The sequence below is a fragment of the Furipterus horrens genome, unplaced genomic scaffold (genome assembly GCF_987537825.1).
Source record: "Furipterus horrens unplaced genomic scaffold, mFurHor1.1.pri manual_scaffold_5, whole genome shotgun sequence".
Lineage (NCBI taxonomy): Eukaryota > Metazoa > Chordata > Mammalia > Chiroptera > Furipteridae > Furipterus > Furipterus horrens.
In genome coordinates, this window is record NW_028327175.1 from 94,566,614 (window position 1) to 94,587,362 (window position 20,749).

The 20,749-nt window shown below is 53.8% G+C and overlaps 1 protein-coding gene and 1 pseudogene across 1 annotated transcript in view; both read left to right on the plus strand.

Annotated features, from left to right (window-relative positions):
• The window catches only part of COL26A1 (collagen type XXVI alpha 1 chain), a 186,188-nt gene extending 175,712 nt beyond the window's left edge, over positions 1-10,476 (plus strand). Inside the window, exons 8-13 of the mRNA XM_090279102.1 lie at positions 1,263-1,346; positions 3,161-3,213; positions 6,975-7,010; positions 8,196-8,243; positions 8,427-8,511; positions 9,218-10,476. Coding sequence (XP_090135228.1) covers positions 1,263-1,346; positions 3,161-3,213; positions 6,975-7,010; positions 8,196-8,243; positions 8,427-8,511; positions 9,218-9,378 — 467 coding nt within the window. The 3' untranslated portion in view covers positions 9,379-10,476. The remainder of the gene's footprint in view (positions 1-1,262; positions 1,347-3,160; positions 3,214-6,974; positions 7,011-8,195; positions 8,244-8,426; positions 8,512-9,217) is intronic.
• Positions 10,477-18,870: 8,394 nt separating this feature from the next.
• Positions 18,871-19,409, plus strand: LOC150009050 (large ribosomal subunit protein uL6 pseudogene; annotated as a pseudogene).
• The last annotated feature ends 1,340 nt before the right edge of the window (positions 19,410-20,749 follow it).

Genomic DNA, 20,749 nt, shown 5'->3' on the forward strand with positions numbered 1-20,749 from the left:
GTCCTGAGGGTACTCTGTCCCCTCAGGTGGCACAGCCCTTGCTGAGCATTAAGACCTGAACCTGAAGTGCATTGCCCCTCTCTGAGCCTCAGTTTTCCCATCTATAAAGTAGCGGTAATACTATTTCTTGATGGAGTTGCTCTGAGCTTGTCCAACAGCCCCTAGCCAGAACCTGAACCAGGAGGAAGAACTCATTCCTAAGTGAATTGGGAACCCTGGCTGTGCTCAGTGCAACGGCCGGGCCCCCAGCCCAGGGCCTGGGGAGGGGACTGGCTCTCTCATGGGGCGTCTGGGGCAAATGTTAACTCACTGAACACTTGGCTTTCTCACCCACATGTGTGCTCAGAGATGCCCCCTGGGCAGGGAGAAAACAGATGGTGTTTGTGATGTTCTTGGGGGTCTCAGGGCTCAGCAGCGCACTCCCTGGGGCCATGAGGAGCCATCCAAGGGCTGCAGGCTGCCCTGGCCTGGGCACGATGCTGTGTGTCTGACACTGCCCACCTACCATCTCCAGTGCCCAGAGCCTTGTTCAGACAGGACTCTCCTTCCCTCAGCCATGGGGTCCCTGAGGCAGGGCAGCCTTTGGCGTGTAAGCATTTGGGAAGAGTGGGGATGCCCCAGTAGGGACAGCTGGTGGAGACTGAGCACCCACAGGGGCCCATCTGCTCTGAGGCCGATACTTCCATGTGTGGAGGGAGGGGCAGAGGTAGCCATATCCATCCCAGACATTTCCTAAGCTGGGCTGCTCTTGGCCTTGCTCTGGGGATGCGTAGGGTGAAGTCACTTGGGGCTTACCCTAGAAGAGCTCAGGCCTTGGGAGATAGGCCATTAGACAGAACCTCACCCCGGCCCAGGGCCCTGATGCAGGCAGCTCAGAGGGATGAGCAGGGAGGACTTCCTGGAGGAGGCCCTGAATGAGTGAGCCAGCTGGGTGCATCAGGACAGGCATGTGGGGTGGAACCTGGAACACAGTGCCAGCCTGGGGCATTGGGGAGGTGAGTGGGGATGGCCAGAGTCTAAGGGTTCTGGAATGTTCAGGAAGGAGTTTGTCTATATGAAGCTCTCTGGGCTTTCACTGCCCTTTGACCTGAGCTCCGTGTGCTCTTCTGAGCAGTGGAAGCAATAGCATCTGTTTGCCAGGGCTGCTGTGAGGCCCACGTGGGTCTGGGGTGCCTATCCTGGCTCTGGGGGACCTCAGGTCCAGCCTCTAAGCTCTGCCGGCTCCACCCCGCCAGGTCACAGTCCATCTGCTCTTCCCGCAGATGGAGACTCACAGCTGGCTCCTGCCGCCGTGGACACGGTGCTGGCGGGTGTCCCAGGGCCCAGGGGTCCCCCCGGCCCTCCAGGTAAGTGCAGAGGGCAGCAGCACTGGGTAGCCTGGACTGGGTATCCTTTCCTGGGCTTGGCCTTGGCCAAGGGGCCTTGAGGGGTTCATTGGGGGTCCATGGCCTTGGTAGGGTGCTGGGGAGTGGGTCTGCCTGAACCAGCTTTTTGGCAGCTCACCTGTGGGACTGGATGTAGGAACCCCAAGTTGTGATGCCCACATAAAGCAGTTCAGGGCTGTCCTCATGTGGACCAGGGTGGCAGATGCACTGGGACACACGGAGGCCCAGGCCTGGGGGAGCATGGGGGCAGCACAGGGGCAGCTCATTTGGGGCAAGTGCTTATGAGAGGCAGGAGGCCCTGGGCCTTTAGGCAGAAAGCAGGGTCCCTGGCAGAGGGGATGGCCCTGGGTCTCCATGGGCTGAGCTTGGATCTTCCATGGACCCTCACTGGAGAAGAGGGGAGTTTGAGGACAGGGCCACCAAGGCCCAACCCGCCCAGCTATAGATGTTCCCAGGCCTGGAGCCCTCACTCCCTGTCATTTATTTACTCTCTTATGTGCTCAACAAGTATTCACTGAGCAAATCCTACCTGCCGGGCAGTGCTCTGGACCCTGTGACAAAACAGGGGTTGATAAAACAAAGCTTCCTGTCCTGGTGGTACTCACATTCCAGTGGAGGAAGGCAAAGCTTGCTCAGGTACCATAAATAAGTGAAGTCCCTGGATCCGAGAGAGTGACAGGTGGAAGCAGGGCTGGGTGAGGGCCACCTCAGGGCTGGCCTCATTTTAAAGGCAGCATTTGAGTAGACGCTCGGATGAGGTGGGGAAACAAGCTTGAGAGTACCTGGGGACCTCAGGTGATTTGCTCTGATTGGAGAAAGGGGGTTTGGTTTTCAACTGAGTCCAGATGTGTGCCCCACCTGGGGTGTGCCTTCCTGCAGGTCCTCCTCAAGCATGGGTCCACACTGGTACAGCCCACCAGGGAGCTTCCTGCAGCCCTGGTGGCTTGAACCTGTGCAGGGCACCAGGGATAGAGGCCTTGCTCTTCCAAGCATGCTGGAAGCTCAGTTGTGAACACTGCTTTCTGTGCTGGGCACGTGTGGCCCAGCCTGACCCTCTGGGCTTTCTCTGACCCATGAGTCAGTTGGACATGTACACTGATAGCAGCCAAGGGTAGTGTCTTGGCCCATGTCAAAGGTTTGCCTGGAAGAGAGGTTGGGGCTGGGTGCTGGGAAGGCTTCCTGGCTCAGTCTGAGATTAATAGGAAAGACCAGCAGGGAAGAATTTGCAGGGATGTGGAGGGAATGGATAAGCTCCGGAAGGAAGGAACAGCATCAGCAAAGGCACAGAAGCAGAGGAACTTTCTGTGAGGGTATCTGGAGGGCTGGGCTGAGAGGGATCTTACTGAATGGTTGCTTTCTGGGTATCCATGTGGAGGGTGGATGATCAAGAAGCAGTTGTAGTAACCCAGGCAAGAAGGAATACCCAGAGAGGTCTAGCCCAAACTCCCAAGGAGGGGCAGATGCGGGAGGGATTTGCCGGGGGACTGGCTGGCTGGGGACAGCTTGCAGTGGCCCCATGGGTGAGGCAGTTGGGGTGTGGGGCTGCATGGAGAGTGGCTGGAGGTGGAATGTCCACTCTGAGTGTGGGCAGAGGAGGCCAGGGGAGTGTGTGCTCACCGTTCACCCACCATTCATTCACCAAATCTGTTTGCTGCCCAAGGAGACAGACCCAGGGCGGGGGTGGGGGTGGGAGGGTGGGAATGACCCTCTCCAGAGCTGATGGGGGATGGAGGACTTCTCTGGCCCCAGGTGACCATCTGTGACTCTGCCCACAGGTCCCCCGGGACCACATGGTCCCCCAGGACCCCCAGGTGCACCTGGATCCCAGGTAAGGCTGCTTCCATTTCTGGCAGGTGAGGGGGCGTTGGCTTCCTAGGAAGGGAGGAGCCAGACATCTTGCTGGCAGGAGTTGCTCAGGAAGGAACCAGTCTACTTAGGCAGTCCTCACCTGGGCCCAGGTAGGACACAGGGCCAAGATGGTGTGAGATTTTGGTTTTATTAGCAGCAGTTCTTTGCTGTTCATTTCCCCTATGCCAGAGAGGTGTTAGCATCATTCCCATTTCATAGATGAGTTAACTGAGGTCTAGAGAGGCCAGCATCACAGAATGTCCCTCCCAGCCCATCACCCCTCCTCCCCAAGAATCACCTGTGTAGGATGGGACATGCCAAAGCCTGCCTGGGTGCTCCAACCCCAGCTTGCTCTGCCTTTCTAGGTGTGTGACTTTGGGCTAAAAGGCAGCCTCGCTAGATTCTGGCTGCCTCCCTTGTAGATGTTACAGGGAGCAAAAGAGAAATGAAGTACCAGGTGGAAGCACCTTGTGTTGGAGAAGCCCAAGAGCCTAGGAGGAAAACACCCTGAGGAGGAGGGAGGGCCCTGGATGCCTGGTGGAGGCAGAGGGGTGGTGTTGAAATGGCTTGTGCAGAGCTTTCTGCAGCCCCCATCCCAGGCCTTGCTCATCCAGACTGAGGGCTCTGCTGTTCTGGAGCTCTGCCTCAAGGTGGGGGTGCTGAGAGGTGGCCCCCACACTGTGAGGCATGTGGATCCAGGCCTTGGCCCGGTGGGCACTGGGACCTGGGGAGTCCCACATGTCAATTCATCCCTTTAGTTACTTGACAAATAAACCCCAGTCTCTGGGAGGATGCCAGTCCCCCATCTAGTGACATAGGCAGGACCTGGGGCCACAGCCCAGCCTCCTAAAGCTTACATTCTAGAAGCCAAAGAACCAGTATCCCATGACTCGGGTCTGCTCCCTGTTGTCCCCACTGTGTGTTTTCACACGAGGAGGACGCAGCGTGGAGGAGAAAGGACGGCTAGCGCACTGACCCTGGGGAGGGGTGGACCAGAACTCTGATGGAGGTGTACCACCCTTAGCATAGGGCAAAGCAAGAGGGGGTGAGGTACACAGCAGGCTGGCCAGCAGGGCCTGGGGGGCGACGGGGGCTGCAGAGGGGTTGAGAGGCCCCCAGACCCGACCTGCTCCTGAATCAGGCAGAGCGGCCCAGGACAGCTGAGAGTCTAGGTTTCATAGAGCCAGGCGCCCCAGGGGTACCCTCCTTGCCCCTCAGGCCCCACCCACAAGTGCTGGAGAGAGGGGTTGGGGAGCAGGTGAGAGAATGACAGTGACTGAGAAGACTGTGATGAGGGACAAAGAGACCCAGGAACCCTACGAGGCGGCTGGGGGAGAGGAGTCTGGTGAGCTCAACACACCTCAGGAGCTCTGTGCAGTGGGGCCCCTCCAGCGGCCCCCGCCCAGAGTAGCAGGCAAGGTTGGGGATGATGGTGTTCCCAACCTCTGCCCTCATTTGCTCGTGCCAGCTGCTTTCAGGGATCCCATCATTAAGTCTCAGCAGCAACAGGGAAGTGGAGGCTCAGAGAGGCTCTGTCACTTGCTGGGGTCACACAGCAGAGGCACAGAGCTGGGGTCCCGGCATGGCCAGGCTCCTTTCAGGCTTCCTCCAGGCGCCTCCGGCCCAAGCCGAGAATGCAGTGGGTGTTTAGGGGTAGCCTGATCCTGCCAGGTGGTCTGTTTTCACTGTCTTCCAGGCCCTTCTCAGCCAGGCTGCCTCGGGTGGCTCTGCAGACCATGTCCTTGCAAGGTCTGCAAGATTCCAAGAAGGTTCAAGGGGACAGAGTCTGAGCTGCTCGTCCAACTCCTCTCCAGAGGGTGTGGTCGGGCATTAGCCTGAAGTCTTTGGGTCGCTGGCATCTTCACCCCTGACCTCCTTGCTGTGGTCCTTCCCTAGGGCTGGGGGCCTATGGCCAGGGCTCAGATGCCAAGGGGCACAAAGCCCATGCCTGGCTCTGCAGGGCTCCGTGGGAAAACCCCTTCCAGGATCCACTGCCAGGGCCTGTCCACACCCCAACACGGCCAGGATCAGCCCAAATATTAACAATATTAGAATGGCCACCGGCCTCCTCTGCTCGCCAGAGGGGCCAGGCTGTGGCTTCACTGCCGATGGTGGGGCCCGTCTAGTGACTGAGCCATCAACTCGTTCCCTTGCCAAGGAATCAAGGCCTCTGAGAATTTGGGAGGGATGAGGGTCCTCCTAGACAGGGGCCAGATAGGAGTAAGAGGGGACAATGATAGAGGACCAGGCAGCCCCTACTCTGCCCTCAGAGCAGGAAAGACATCTGTGAAATGAGGATAAAAATCCCTTTTAGGTGGGTTTATTGTGAGGAATCAAGGGGATAGTAGATAGAAAATGGCAGAACCTGAGGAGACCCTGCATAAATGCTCTTCATGAACCAAACAAGAACAAGGACACCGGGACCCCTCACCTCCAGGGGCTAATAGCCTAATTAATAGGGGAGGCAGACAATAAAAGGTAAGGAAGTGTCAGAAAAGAACTAAATGAGGCGATATGGCAGAGTAACTGTGGGGAAGTCACTGCGACTTGAGGGGAATGACAGGTGCGAGGAGGTGACACTTGCTGAGACACGAGGACCCAGAGGAGCAGCCACGCGAAGATGCCAGGGAAGAGCAGCCCAGGTAGAAGAAAGCGTGACTGCAAAGGCCCTGTGGCGGGGAAGAGGCTGAGACATACTGAGGGGAGGAGAGTGTGTTGTGAGATCAGGTGGAGACTGGGCAGGGCCTTACCTGCAGGGCTCTGGTCTGGGTTTTGGTTACAGTGGAAAGGGCACTCTGAGTGTTTGGGAGGGAGAGTCCATGATCTGATTTATATCTTTAAAAGGCCCCTTGGCACCCAGGCTGGTGTGGCTCAGTGGATTCGATTCCCAGTCATGGCACATACCTGGGTTGTGGGGGGGGTCCCCGGGTCGGGACATGCAAGAGACAACCGATAGGTATTTCTCTCCCTCTCATTTTCCTTCCCTTCCCCTCTCTCTGAAAATGAATAAATAAAATTTTTAAAATGCCCCTTGGCTGTTGCAGGGAAATGGAAGGTGGGTGTGGGGGTGAGGAGATCAGGGAGGGGCCACAGCAGTGCAGAGGGGGACTCGAGAGAGACTTACTGGTGGTAGCGGTGGAAGGGTCAAGTGAACAGACATATTTAGAAAGTGAACCTGACAGGTCTGGCTGATGGAATAAATCTGGTGAGTGAGGGAAAGAGAAGGTGAACTCCCAGGTGTGTGCTGGATCAGCTGGGAGGACCACGGAGCCATTTCCCTGAGAGGGGTGACTTGGGATGGGGGCGTGTATGGAAACTGAGGTTCCGCTTTGGAGAGGTGGAGTGGGGTGCATCCTGGTCGGCCAGGATGGCTGGACGCATGGCTCTGGAGCTTCGGGAAGCCTTCTGGCTGGGCATGGCACTGATGGAAGTCTACGTGTGGTGCCCTTGATATTGCCATTGCTGTCACGCAGTCTCCGAGTGAGGGCTGACATCCATTTCCTATTCTGATTGCCCATTTTACATTTGAGAAGACCGAGGGCTCAGCTGAGGTTCACCTAGGAGTCAGGGTAGGGCGGCTGTAGAACCAGGAGGCCCCCAAGCGTGGCCTTCCCATTTCCTCCATGCCATTGTTCTCCCTATTTTTCAGATCCAGAGCCCAGTGTTGTGCGGACGGGAGAACTGAGGGGTTGGCAGAGGCGGGCGGGCAAGGACCAATCTGCTTTATTTGATTTTCTGCAGGGCCTGGCTGGGGAGCGGGGCATGACAGGGCCATCTGTAAGTTTGGGGCTGTTTCGATGGACCACACCTGGGGCGGTGGGCTCTGGTGTAGGCCCAGGGTACCAGGTGGGTGGGAACTGTCCCAGGTGGTGTTACCTGAGCTCAGCCCCACAGCCTCCCCAAACATGGCTTTATCCCAGCCAGGAGGGGGCAGAGGAGAGAGGGGACAACCTGAGTGCAGTCCCAGATGCCCAAGTTGAGAAGGGAGGTGGGGAGCCGCCTCACTGGGAGTGTGAGCAAGGACTGAAATAGCCTCCTGTTAGAGGGGGTTGAATGAGAGTCCCCCGGTCTCCTCCAGGGAACCCAGACCCCTGGGTTTACATGCTGCGGACCTAGAGCATCCCTTTTCTCTGAACCTCTCAGAATGTAAGAGGCTTAGAAAGCTGACCTCTAATTTCCATTCTTAGAAATAAGAGTTTATGAGCCTCAACTCCTGCCCCTGGGGGAGAAACTCTTTCATACCCAAGGCCTTAGTGGGGTAGAGGGATGGGGCTCTGGAGGAAGGTGGATCTTTGCTGAGTACCTACTATGTGCTGGCCACAGCGGAGGCACTCTTAATCCATAGTGTATTTAAGCTTCACAGGGACCCAGCAAGACCATGCTTTATTGTCCCCATTTGCCAGAACTGGCAGCTCAGAGAGATTTCAAAACTCACTCAGGAAGGTAACCACAGAGCCAAGATTTAAACCCAGATGTGTTCGCCTTCAAAGCCACGCCTCCTCCGAGGCTCTGTCTAGTAATTCATGACGACACTTTCCCGTACCTCTAGGCGCCAGGCTCCCGTCTAAGCACTTTATCAATGTTGATTTACTTAATCCTTTTATAGTCTTCTGAGGTAGGTGCTATGAGAACACTGAGGCACAGAGGGGTGAAGCACCTTGCTCACATTCCCACAGGAGGAGTAAGTACCAGGTGGGTGTTACTGTGAGGCTGGCCCTGTTGTTGAGACCAGGAAGCAGAGTCCCAAGAGGCAGGGGATTGATTCTGGAGGAGCCAAGACATGAGCTCATGAGGCTCCAAACCTGTCCCAGAAGCAGAATTAAGCCCCTAAAGCCAACTCTAGACACCGCCCAAGTGAGGCTGTGCAGGGTGACCGGGGCCTTGGTCTTCCACTGCCCTGCTCACCCCAGACCCCCAACCCCGACCCCGCACTGGCTGTTGACTGCATGCCTTTCTTCTTAGGGCGAGCCTGGCAGGAAGGGGGATGAAGAGGAAAAAGCAGCTGCAGAGGTAACTGCTGTGGGCTCCTGCTTCCCTCCTGCCCTTGGCTGTGTCTTAGTGCGAGAGTGGGTACCAAACAGATCTATTGTATTGATGATGGTGACAGGAGGGTAGAGGCGGGAATGGGGGGACTGGGACGACATGTACACTGAAGCAGAATGGCCCTGACCCCAGCTGCTTCCGCCCTGCCAGGGTGAGGGGGTGCAACAGCTGCGGGAGGCCTTGAAGATCCTGGCAGAGAGAGTCCTCATCCTGGAGCACATGATTGGGATCCATGGTGAGTAGCAAGCAAGGCCCAGAAACGGGCGGGCCCCCAGCTGGCCACGGAGTTGGGAATCTCCCTCTGCTCCTACCTCCCCACTCCTTGCTGCCCTCATGACAGCTGCTGCTGTCTCTGGTCCCCCTGCTTCCACGTTCCCTTCACTTGGTTTTACCCAAACCTCACCCTGACCTGTCCCTCCCCTGCTCAAGGACCCTCACTGACACCCTGATGCCCATGACTAACATCTAGGTTAAATTCTAAGTCCCTCCCCAGCATAGCCTGGTGCCCAGTGACACAGAGCCACCGCCAAGTCATTTCACGCCCCCTCCCACCCCCATACCCTTGCTCAAGCCAGTCCCTCCCCCTGCTAAACACCAGCTCCCACTTCAGGACCTGCTCCAGGTTCTGCGAAGCCGACCCCCTCTTTCCTCACAGTGCTCTGCAGAGCCTCTGTTCTCTCATGGGGTGGGTTTTCCATGTCTCTCCCTGGTGTCAGGGTGGTGACGGCACCTCTCTGGGGCCTGGAGCCCAGCCCTGGTCAACATTTGTTGAAGAATGAATAAATGAATGAATGAATGGTGAGTGTTTGAGTGAATGCTTGAGTGAATGCATGAGTGACACCCTGTCCTCGTGGGGCACAGCACCCCCTTTGCTGGCCAGGGAGCAGAAGTGACAGTGCCTGTGAGTGCTTTCAAGGCCCACCCTCCTGCTCTCCCTCCAGATCCCCTGGCCTCCCCTGAGGGGGGCTCCGGCCAGGACGCTGCCCTGAGAGCCAACCTCAAGATGAAGCGTGGTGGCACCACACCTGAGGCCTCCCTGGCTGCTTTGCTCGGCCCCAACCCTGTGCAGAAGAGCACTGGCCGGGCCAGCAGTGGGAAGTAAGGGCCCAGCTCTCCAGGACAAGCCCGGCCGCACCAGAGACCCAGCCCTGAAGCCTGTGCCAGCACTGGATCCTGAAGGCACCCCTAATGGGACTGGGCTCCGGGCATGGACAATCATGAGGGACATTGACTCCCAAGGCTTGTGGGCCTTGGGGACAGATGGCACCTCCAGGGACAGGGTCCAGAGGGGCCCAGCACCCTGGGCAGTCTGCTTTTGTCCCTGCCCTCCCCCACCCTGACCCCCTGCAGGAGACAGAGTCTGGGCGGGCTGGGTAGGGTGTGAGAATAATCATAATACTTATCATTTACTGAGTTCCTGCGGCATCTGGGCCTGTCCAAGGAGCTCTTCCTACATTGTCTCATTTAACCTTTAGGAGGTAGGCTTGTTATCCCCACTTTACATGGGGAACAGAGGCTTGGAGAGGATAAGTAACCTGCAAAGCCGTCAGACCATGGAGGGCTAGGGCAAGATTTGAACCCAGGCCTCTCGGTTCCTGAACTCTTCACCCAGTCATCTTCCCTACTTCAAGGGACACTCAGACAGGGCTAGGGGGGCTGGACCAGTCAGTGGGAAGGAGGGCAGGGCTCTGGGTCTTCTTCCTCAACTCCAATCCCCGGGCTTAGGGCCAGGGAGACCCAGAATAAACCCATGATAGTCACGTGGACCTCGGGACTGAGAAAGGAGCATTGGGGTGCAAGGCCCTCAGACCAAATTGGCGCCGCCCACTGCTGCCTCTAAGCCTCTCTGAGCCCACCCACCTCCACCAGGTCACCCACCTCTGAGCCAGAGGAGGGAGGGTTTACTGGGAATATGTACCCTCCAGGGGCATCACCTGCAGCCCTGCCCTCTCCCAGGCTCTCTGGGAATCTGTCCTTGGCTACTTCTGCATTACATGGCAAGTGTAATGTCCTCTTGAAGTAGAGAAAGGCTGGCTGCCAGTCCCAGGCCCAGCTGCGGAGAGATGCGCCTGCCCACAGGGCCGTGGGCCCAGGCAGCTCCACAATAGCCCCCAGGCCCCTGGTGCCCCAGACAGAACAGCTCAGACCACAGCCCTCAAGGCCATTCAAGGCCTCTCGGGCCGCAGGTCCCCTGTGTCTGGACGTCCTGGTGCTCCTGTCTCGCTGGGCCTGGATCCACATTCAAGAAAAGGGCAGCAAACTCAGATTCACAGGTGCTGGCGCCGCCCGAGTATGTCTCCCCTTGCGGCAGGAGCGACCCACTGCCAGTGCTCTGGGTGCTCCTGGGAGGCTGTGGCCTGCTCCCAGACCCTGGTAACCTCTCTCGCCCTGGGGGCTATGACTGCCCCTCTTAAGGCAGGGCTGTCTTCACGGAGGGGTGGTCACAGGTGGGCAGGAAGTCTGTAATGCTCTGACAATAAAGGTGCTCTCCCCACTGGGGGTCCTGTGTCACGTGGTTGCGGCTGCAGAGAGGCCTGGTGAGCCTGGCCACAGTGACCCCTGGGTGCCGCAGGAAGCAGTCTTTGGAAGGCCCATAACTAATGACAGTATGACTGGATGTGAGGACAGTCGAATCCTGGGCAGTGTGACACACATGGCAAGGGTAGCCATGGGGTCACACCAGTACAGCAGAGGGGGCAGCTAATCTTCTGGGGCCATGTGGAGGGACCACAGAGGAGAAAGGGGTCTTCAGGGATCAGCGGGAGTCAGCTAAACAGGGAAGGACACTGCAGGCAAGGCCGGCAGCACTGGAAAAGTCTAGAAGGAAGGAGGAAGGTGGCTCACTGGTGACCCCTCTGGCAAGATGTACACAGCGTGCACGCAGGGGTACAGGAGGGAGAGGGTGGGCTGGACAGAGGCGTGAGTTCTTCTCCCAGACAGCTGAGTCCCTTTCTCCTTCTTCAGGCCATGCTCTCAGCTCACTGGAGCCCCGCCCCCATCCTGCCCACACACCCCTTGGGCTCCCACAAGACCTCATGCCATCTGACAAGCAAGTCCTCTACCCCTTAGTGAAGCAGGCCAGGAGGCATTTCAATCTCCCAGGCTCATTGGCAGAGTGGGGCCGAAAGAGAGACTGTTCTGCTTACCTGGGACACCTGTGGTCCCCAGCCCATGGTCTGCATGGACTCCGCCCTGTGAATGTCTTAAAGGCAGACCACATCACCACCGGTGTCTGCATCCTTAGACTAGGTGGCCGCTGCTTTGGGAGGGTGTGGACTGAGCACAGGTGGAGAGGCGGCTGTCCACACTTGCACATAAAGCCCTTAGTGCAGGACAGAAGAAAGCCGGGGGGCGGGGGGCGGGGGTGCAAAGGGCCGGGGTTGGCTTTCCATAGGCCATCGTGTTTCAGCGCATAACTCTGAGGTCACAATCTGAAGTCGGCCTGGTCCTCCAGGTCCTTATAAGGGATATTTGTCAAAGTAGGAACATACAGCACATTTTAACAAGTTGGTTAGCTCAACATACAACTTAAAAATATTTAGACATATGAGGCCTCCATTTGTCCCCTGGCCTTGGACCCAGCATGGTCCAGGGAAGGCCTGGGTGGGAGCTAATAGTCTGGAGTGAGCCTCCCAGGATGTCTGGGTGCTTCCAAGCCCACCTCAGAGCCACTGGGGAAGGAACGGGGTGCAGGAGGGAACCAACTTCCAAGGGGAGGTCCCTGCCTGCTGGGTGGACAGGCCAGTCTACAGTGTGTTGAAATGGGCAGGGCAGCAGGTGTGGACCCCAGAGGAGGCCTCAGTCACCAAAGGCTGGGGCTGTGGGACGGGCTCTCCAGGGAGGCAGGCATAACCTGGTCCTTCCTAAGGATGAGTTCAGGCCCCCTGCTAAACACCCAGCGGGCCTCACCTCCCTTGAGCTTCATAGCGACCTTCCCCCATTTTGTGGCAGGTCAGCATAGCTCCAGAGAAGCCAAGTGGCTTGCCTAGGGTCACATAGTTGGTCAGCGGAGAGGCCGGGTTTCAGAACAGGCCTGTGGGACTCGGGGAGGCTGTGCTCTCAGCCGCTGAGTTCTGGAAGGAAGAGGAATTCATGTAAACCAGGAAACTGAAGTGGGGGGGGGGGGCACGTGTGAGCGGAGGCTGGGGCAGGAGAGGAGCAGAGCAGATTAGAGTGAGGAGCACAAGGAACCATCACAGGAAGGAGACTGAAGCAGCTTCTAAACACCAGGTCTTGGACGATCCCTAATGTGGGAAGGGGAGGAAACTGAGCCATAGGAGACAGGCCGCCTTGGCGTGTTCTCACGGTCAGTGTGGCCTCTCCCCTATGTCTGTCCTGAACAACCTTTCTGAATTGCAAACCTGATGGCACTCCCTGCTTATTCGTGGATCCGCAGTGGTTCCCCTGTTCCTGGCCCCCAGCCTGGGCCCTGCAATCTGAGGCTCTCCACAGACCAGGTTGCACAAACAGCAGTGCCAGTCCGGTAGCTGGGCCAGAGCCTCTCGTTGGCCAGCCTCATCGCCGTCCAGCCTGTGGGTACTGGTTGAGGGGGGGTTTTGGCACTTACAGCCCTTGTAGAAGCACGTTTCTTGGCCTTGTGCAAAATCCTCAGACATATCACCTTCTCTGACCCCTGCAGCCTGTCTGAGTCAGGTTGGAACCCTCTGAGAGTCCTTGACTTTCCTGTACCTGAGTGTCTTTGTGCCCATGTGTGGAAACCCTGATCTGCACTTCAATGTTCAGTCGACAGATCCCAGTGGTGACTCAGAAGGGTGAAGCAAGTCCCCCAGTGCCCCCAGCTAGGATACCATTACTGGGCCTCCAGAGGACAGCCCACTTCCGCTGCCTGAAACTGCCCTTCTCCTCCCAGCCCCTGGGGAGGGGGTTCAGGAGGGTCAGCCCAGGACGGGCAGAGTAAAGGGCATCCCTGAGCTCCCACCCCTGCTCTTGCCTCCCAGGGCCTCCCAGGGGGTTGATGAGGGAGAATTAGCAGAGGTCCACACCTCACCCCACCCACCCTGCCCCAGCCTGTCTCCTCCCCGAGTCTGCTCTGCTCCCCAGCCTCTTGCTAGGGACTGCTTCCTGTGCACACTTCTCTCCCGTGCCCTGGTGTCCAGATTAAACCCAGCATTTCCTTTCAAATGCCAACAGGCTCCAGCCCATGATACCTGTGTACACATATGAGTGTCAGCACACACATATGTGAATGCATACATGTTTGCAAACATGCACATGTAATATGGGCACATGTACATGTGTGTGCATGGGATCAAATGTGTGTATGTGGTGGGACAGGGGCTGACAGCACTTCATGTAACACCTTCCCTTCTGGCCCCGTCCTCCATGGTCCAGAGCAGCCTTAGTCCTCATTCCCCCAAGGCCCTAGCCCATGACTATACTGTTGGCTCCATGAGATCCTCTCCTTCTCACACCTCGACCCATCTGAGCCTGGGGGAGCACAGACTCAGACAAGGCCCTAACTCGGGCCTTTCCTCTCTGTGGGCGGGGAGGGGGGAGGAGGGGCAGGGTCTCGTGGGCAGAGCAGGTGTGGGCTGAGTCTGGACCCAAACATGGCTCCTTAACCCACTGCAGGGACCCTTGCCTGCCCCATCCCTTTTGGCCAGCAGCCAAAGCAGAAATTCAGGATCCCCTTAGTGACTTCTGGCAAGTATCCCAATGTGGCAGCCAGTATGGAGGGAACTCAGACTGGGATGACATTCATTGGCTTCCACTAGGGTTGCTGAATCTGTTGTTAAAATATGAAACCCCTGTATGACTGACCCCAGCTCCCCACTATCCCAGCTCCTCCCCAACCCCCACCCCCCCAATCCAAGACCCTGTTCCAGTGCCAGGAGCAGGATCTGTTGTAAGTGTTGATTCCTGTGCTATACTGGTCATAAAGTATTTTTAGTATCATTCCCAACACAGGCAATGAGAAACTAATGGAAGAGCTGGGGGTGAGGGGAGCACTTTGCCTCTGCCAGGAACACATCGTGGCCCTGAGAAGAAATTGGCTGCTGATGCACTGCCTTGTGATGGAGGATGTCCCAATAAAGGGTCAGATAAACTCAGAAGCAAGCCAGAAGCCCTGGACAGCCCAGGCTGGGTTCCTCTTGGGCATTCCAATAGGGCCCCACATTCCCTGGTGTACCTCCTTGGGGCTAGAACTTAGGGAAACTTGTTTCTGGGGACCAGGAAGGAACTGAGGTGTGGCTGAAAGTTTCTCAGACAGTCTCTTAATCCCCAGGGTCTCAGGAGCCACTTCTGAGCATCTCCCCTCCCAGAATGCCCTGGGTGAGGTTGGCCCGTCCAAGCTGAGCAGGAAGGGCATCTCACCTGAGTTTGGCGCGTCCCAGAGACCCACATGGGGCTCTTCCGCATGGGCAGGAACTGCCTGACTCTGGCCAGAGGCATTCCAGGTGCCAGTGGGATACCCCAACCTTCACCTCCCTGAATCAAAACGGCACCTGCGCAGCTCTGAGCCCCTCACTAGGCTGTGATCTTGTGGGCATCCCCAGCACCCAGCTCTGATCACTGCAGTGGGTCACGGGACACTCCCAATAGGAAAGTGACTTCTTCCCAGACTAAGAGGTAGTGACTGAGGTGGTGGGCAGGGCAGGCAGCATCCAAGAATGGCCTAGGTCAGAATAGAAGACCCTCTCCACCCCGACTACCCACACCTCCAACCCTAACCACCCCCGAGGTTTCTGGAACACCTCTCTTCCAGACCTGTTTTATGGATTATTAAAAAAGAGAGAGAGAGAGAGAGAATTTCATGAGATTTTCAATTATCTTAATTCCAGGGAGATTTATTTCCAATGTTACTAATAAATTCTAATGTCACCTATAACTTTCAATTGCCAGTTAATGAATTTGCAATTGATATATTGTAAAAGGCAAATTAAATACTGTTTCAGTCAGGGGCTGATAAATCTAATGAGCCGGTGCAGCTGGAGAAGACAACCAGACTCCAACTTCCCAGTCTACCCGCCCCAACATTGATGGGTGTGTGCCATGGGCAAGTGACAACAGGGTCTCAGTGTCCTTGTCTACAAAAGGAAACCCACCTCCAGCACCTTCATGGTATCTGGGGTTGAAGCTGTCTTTTATTCACAGATAAATGCAATGAAGGGGTTCCAAGTCATCACTGAAGTCAAGAATCCTGGCTCTGGCACTGTGGGCTGAGTGGCTATAATGTACAAGTTTCCTGAAGCTGTTGTAACAACTGCCAGAAATGTATCCTCTCACAGTGTTTGAGGCTAGAGTCTGAAATCCAGGTGTTGCCTGGGCCATGCTCCCTCTGAAGGCTCTAGGGAGAATCGTGCCTTGCCTTTTCCAGCTTCTAGCAGCTCTAGGCGTCCTGCTGGCTGGTGTCTGCATCCCTCCAACCTCTGCCTCTGTCTTCACATGACCTTCTCCCCTATGTCTGTCTTATCCTCTGTGTGTCTCTGACAAGGGCACTTGTTGGATTTCAGGCCCAGTCAGGTAATCCAGGATGATTTTTCATCTTAAGACCTTCACCTAATCACATCCACAATAACTCTCTTTCCAAGTAAGGTCACATGCAGAGCGTCCAAGAATTAGGACTTGGACATACATTTGGGGGTGCTAGGTGTTCTTCAGCCTACAATGTAAGTGACCTTGGACAAGATACTTAACCTCTTGGGGCTCTCATTTTCCACCTTGTCCAACAAAGGTTTGCTTCACGGAACAGCTTCCTCCCGTGGGTCACACACTGTTCTGTGCCCATTATGTGTGTCGAATCATTTAAACTCCACGCTAACCTGATGAAACAGGTGCTCTAATTGTCTTCATGTTGCAGGTGAGCACAAGGAGGTTATCCATATAGTAAGTGGAGGAGTCAGGATTTGAACCCATGCTATCTAACCCTGCAGCCTACATCTCTTTTTAATTTTTTCTTTTTTGCAATTGACCTTTTTTAAATTGAGCTATAATTCACATACTATTCAACTTACCCATTTCAAGTGTAAAATTTAGTTGATTTTATTATATTCAGAGCTGTGCAGTCATCACCACGGTCAATTTTAGAACATTTTCATCACCCCTGAAAGAAACCCTGTATCATTTATTAGTATCCTCAATCTTCCCATTCTCCCAACCCCTGGCAACCAGTAATCTGCTTTCTGTCTCTGTAGATGTACCTATTCTGGACATTTCATGCAAATGGATTCATACAGTATGTGTCCTTTTACATCTAAGCTTCTCTCACTTAGCATAAAGGTTTCAAGGCTCACCCCTGCTGTGGCACATATCAATGCTTCATTACTCTTGAAGGCCTGACTGGAGCCTGCACCCTTAACCACTGTGACTACTTGTAAGGCCCTCAGTAGATCAGTGGAATCAGTGTATTCTAGAAATCTCGGCCAAACCCTGAGGCTTCGTCTGTGAGTATTTATTCTGTAGGACGTGGGGGACTGAATCTCTTACCCCTCTCCCCACACCCTGTCCTCTCTACAAGATTCTTGGCACAGCAAGAACCCCAGCAATGCCAGTGCCAGTGGGTGACCTAGAATGCTAGCCATAAGGCTTGGTCACTCCTGAAGTCGAGCTGTTCTGCCCTCAGAAGGGTGGAGCTTCCTGACCCTTCTCACATTCCAGATCACAGAGAACAGGATATTTGCTGAGCACTTGGGATAAATAACCAGGGTTGCACCCAGCACCACCCTGGTAGCACCTGCAAGAGCCAACATCTGAGCGCACCTGGAGCCCATGCACGGCACAGGGCTGGGAAGCCCTGCTGTCAAGTGTCAGTCAGGGCCTGCACCCAAAGGATGCTCCTGTTGCATGTGAGGAGTGAGGGAGCATGCTGGTTCTTCACTGAGCAGACCCTCAGACTGTTCTCTGTCATTGGTTGAGCAGAGGGAGGGAAGGCATATGAGAAAAGACACCTGGACTAGGCTCTGGCAGGCCTTGGTACCTGGGCCCCCAGGGAGAAGCAGAGAGGGGGAGTGATTAAGACTGAAGACCCTGGGACAAAAGCACAGCCTGCGGACAAGCCCAGTGGAAGGCCAAGGCCCCTCATGCTGGCTGGGATATGGGCTGCTTTGATTATAAGCAAGAGAAGCCTATTCCAAGTGCCTCAAGTAATAGAGGCCTATGGCAAGGCTCCAAGGGTCTCAGTGGACCCCAAGGATAGGGTGGGGGTAGGGCAAGCCCCAAGGGTAGAGTACCAACTCTGATTCAACCCTGGGGCCTCCACAGTGGGAGGAGGTTGCTCATTAACCACAGTTCTGGGTGAGTCTCTCCTCCCTCTCCCTGCCACCATTGTTCGGTCTCAGACCTCAGAGTTTTTCTGCTTGTGACTTCTGTGTCTGCCTATCGCTTGCTAGGACCTCTCGCTCACTCTCCCTTGAAGGAAATGACTTTGCAGTCGCCCAGTGTTCAAAGTGGTGGTCAAACATCTTCACTGGGACTTTCCCCAAAGCAAGGTCTCCCTGGGACTTTCCCCAAAGTAAGAAGATCTCCTCTTTCTTGACAGATGAGCACAGGCCCAGGTCTTGTCTGCCCACCCCTCACCCCACCCAAGGCTGGACATGGACATCCTACAAGGAAAGGGTACCCCATGGACCTAAGGCCGAAAGCTCCAAAGGGCAGGAAGGGTGGATTTTGCTGCCTGCTGGTGGCAGAAGCTGCCATCCCAGAAGGGGAAGGTTGCTTAGGGCCTCAAGTTGGGCTCTTGCTGGGCTGGCAAAGCAGTCTATGTTTTGATTTACATTACAGCTGCATCCTTGAACATGAACATCCTTCCCGCCCCCACCCCCTCCAGCTATTCAAGGACCTTGATGATGGCTCTCTAGGTTCTCAGCATGTAACAGGAGCAAATCACCATCCACTGTCACCTTGATGCCCATCTCCTCCCTTGCTCCAACCACTGTGGCAGGCCCAGCTCAGCAAATTGAGCATGAAAGGGCCTTGGCCTTAATTTTCCTTCTGCATTGTGGCTATAAAGGGAGAATTTTTTTAAAAAACAAAACCAAAAGGTGTATCTTAATTAGGGAAGATGTGCAGTGAGGCCAGACTGAGCCCTGCTGGGCACAAGCCCTCCACTTTGTGAGAACAAATGCTTTTAATGCAGCCCCGTTACCATGGAGATTACCAAGTCTCAGCTTACTGAGGTGGCATTGCAAAGCTGTGGGGAAAGAGCAGGTTATTCAATAAATGATGCCGGGACATTTGCTTAGCTATTTGAAAGAAATAAAATTAGCTTTTTCCTTCACACCATACTCCAATATAACTTGAAGAGGATTTTAAAAGAATTAAATGTAGAAAAGGAAATCATAAAAAATCTAGAAGAACCTGTAGACAAATATTTGATCTTGAGGTGAGTAAAGACTTTCTAAACATAAAAAGCAGTGGAAAAAATAAGAAAGAATAAGAGAATTTAACACACAAAGATTTTAATCTCTATGTTTTAAAGAGCTATTTAATTAAATTTATTGGGGAACTAAAAACAAGGCACAAAATAAGACAAAGGGTTAATACCTTTAATATATAAAAAGCAACGATAAATCAATGAAAATGAACATACCAATAGAAAAATGACCAAGCTCTCTTTGCTGCATGTACTGTGAGGATGACTATTCTCAATAATTAAACCTTCAACATCCCAGAAAATGTCGACGTCACTCTGAAGGGATGCACAGCTATTGTGAAGGGTCTCCAGGGTACCCTGTGGAGGAACTTCACATCAATGTAGAATTCAGTCTCCTTGGAAAGAAAAAGAAGAGGCTCCAGGTTAACAAATGGTGACCAATTGAAAGGCACTTGCCACTCTTCGCACTATCTGCAGTCACATACAGAACATGATCAAGGGTGCTACCCTGGGCTTCGGTTATAGGATGAGGTCTGTGCATGCTCACTTCCCCATCAATGTCATTATCAAGGAGGATGGTCCTCTTGCTGAAATCTGAAATTCCTTGGGTGAAAAATACATCCACAGGGTTCAGTTGAGGTCAGGTGTTGCTTGTTCAGTATCTCAAGCAACATGGAACTTGTATCAAATTCAACTGCTTTGATTTAGCAAGCCACAACAGTTAAAAACAGGATATCAGAAAAGTTTTGGATAGTATCTATGTATGTTAAGAAGTAACAGTTCAGCAGGCTGATGAATAAGATCTAAGTTGTCCAGGTATAGAAACATCAAGATGCTGGATTCCTCAGACTTATTTGCGATATTTTAAAGATGCAACAAAAGCCATGTATTGATTTGAGGGAAAAGAAAAAATGGTCAAAAGGAAATATACAAAAGAAGAAGTAGAAAAACGCAATAAACATTTTGAAATATTCAGCTTCAAAGAAATGCCCACTAAAACACCAATGAAATCTCCCCATCAGGTTATCAAAGATTTTAAAATTATATAACTCAATCTTGTTGAGTGGAGTGAAATTGAGCATTCTTACCCATGAGGGTACAAAGATGAGGGTACAAATGCGTATAAAATTTCCAGGAAAAAATTGGCTTTATGCCACTAGAGCCTTTACCTGTTCACACCATTAACTTGGTACCCTTACTCTTAAGCCATCCTAAGGAGAATTGAAGCTAAAAATGTGACTACAATAGTATTCATGGTTGGTATTTAACAGAAATTTATAATTTACTCAAACACTAGGTCATGGCTAAAAAAAATTGGTATATATATATGATGAAGTATCATGCAGCCATTAAAATAATATTTTGAGTAATATAATGGCATGGTACTGCATCTTTGATATGTTAAGTGAAAAATAGCATATCTATTGGGGCTCTTTGCTGCGGGCCATCGAAACCTACTCTGCTTGTCTAGGTAAAGCAGAAAAGACATTCAGTGGGAGAATATTGGATGGCTCTGGATCTGCAGGAACATGGGAGAACCAGACTGAGGCAGCAGTCAGTCCACAAGACAACTACAGACACAAGCCAAATGAGGACTCTTCTGCTAGGAAACTGCTCAGAGTCCTGCTCTCCAAGGAATACTGCTTCCTGCGGCTGCCAGGCTGACCCTGCAGGTCTGACTGATCAGGTGGAGGGGAGGCACTGCTTCCCTCGGAATCAGATCAGGGAATTCAACACAGTGCATAGGGAGCTCAGTGACTCCGGTGCTGTCCACACAGCACAAGCTCTGAGTCAGGTCAAATAAAGACAATCCCTGAGAGTGGAGCTTTTCAGGGAGCTGCTGGACAGGTCGAATAGTGATGATTCTCTGGGGATGGGACTTTTGGGGGAAGCGCCAAACCTGTTCTTTCCTTTCTATTGGCTTCTGGGCTGCTGGTTTTCACAGCCACCAGACGTCTGAAGCTATTACCTTTCAAGCCTAGAACAGAGCTGTGGAGAGAGAAATTGGAATCAGGCAAGTTAAAACTTCAAGAAGCTTGCTGTTCTCACTGTGATTCAGCCATGTATTTTTTTTTTTTTAGTCAACACTCCTCGGATTATTGCAAGCCTTTGGTTAATTTCCAGAGTCATGAAAAAGTTG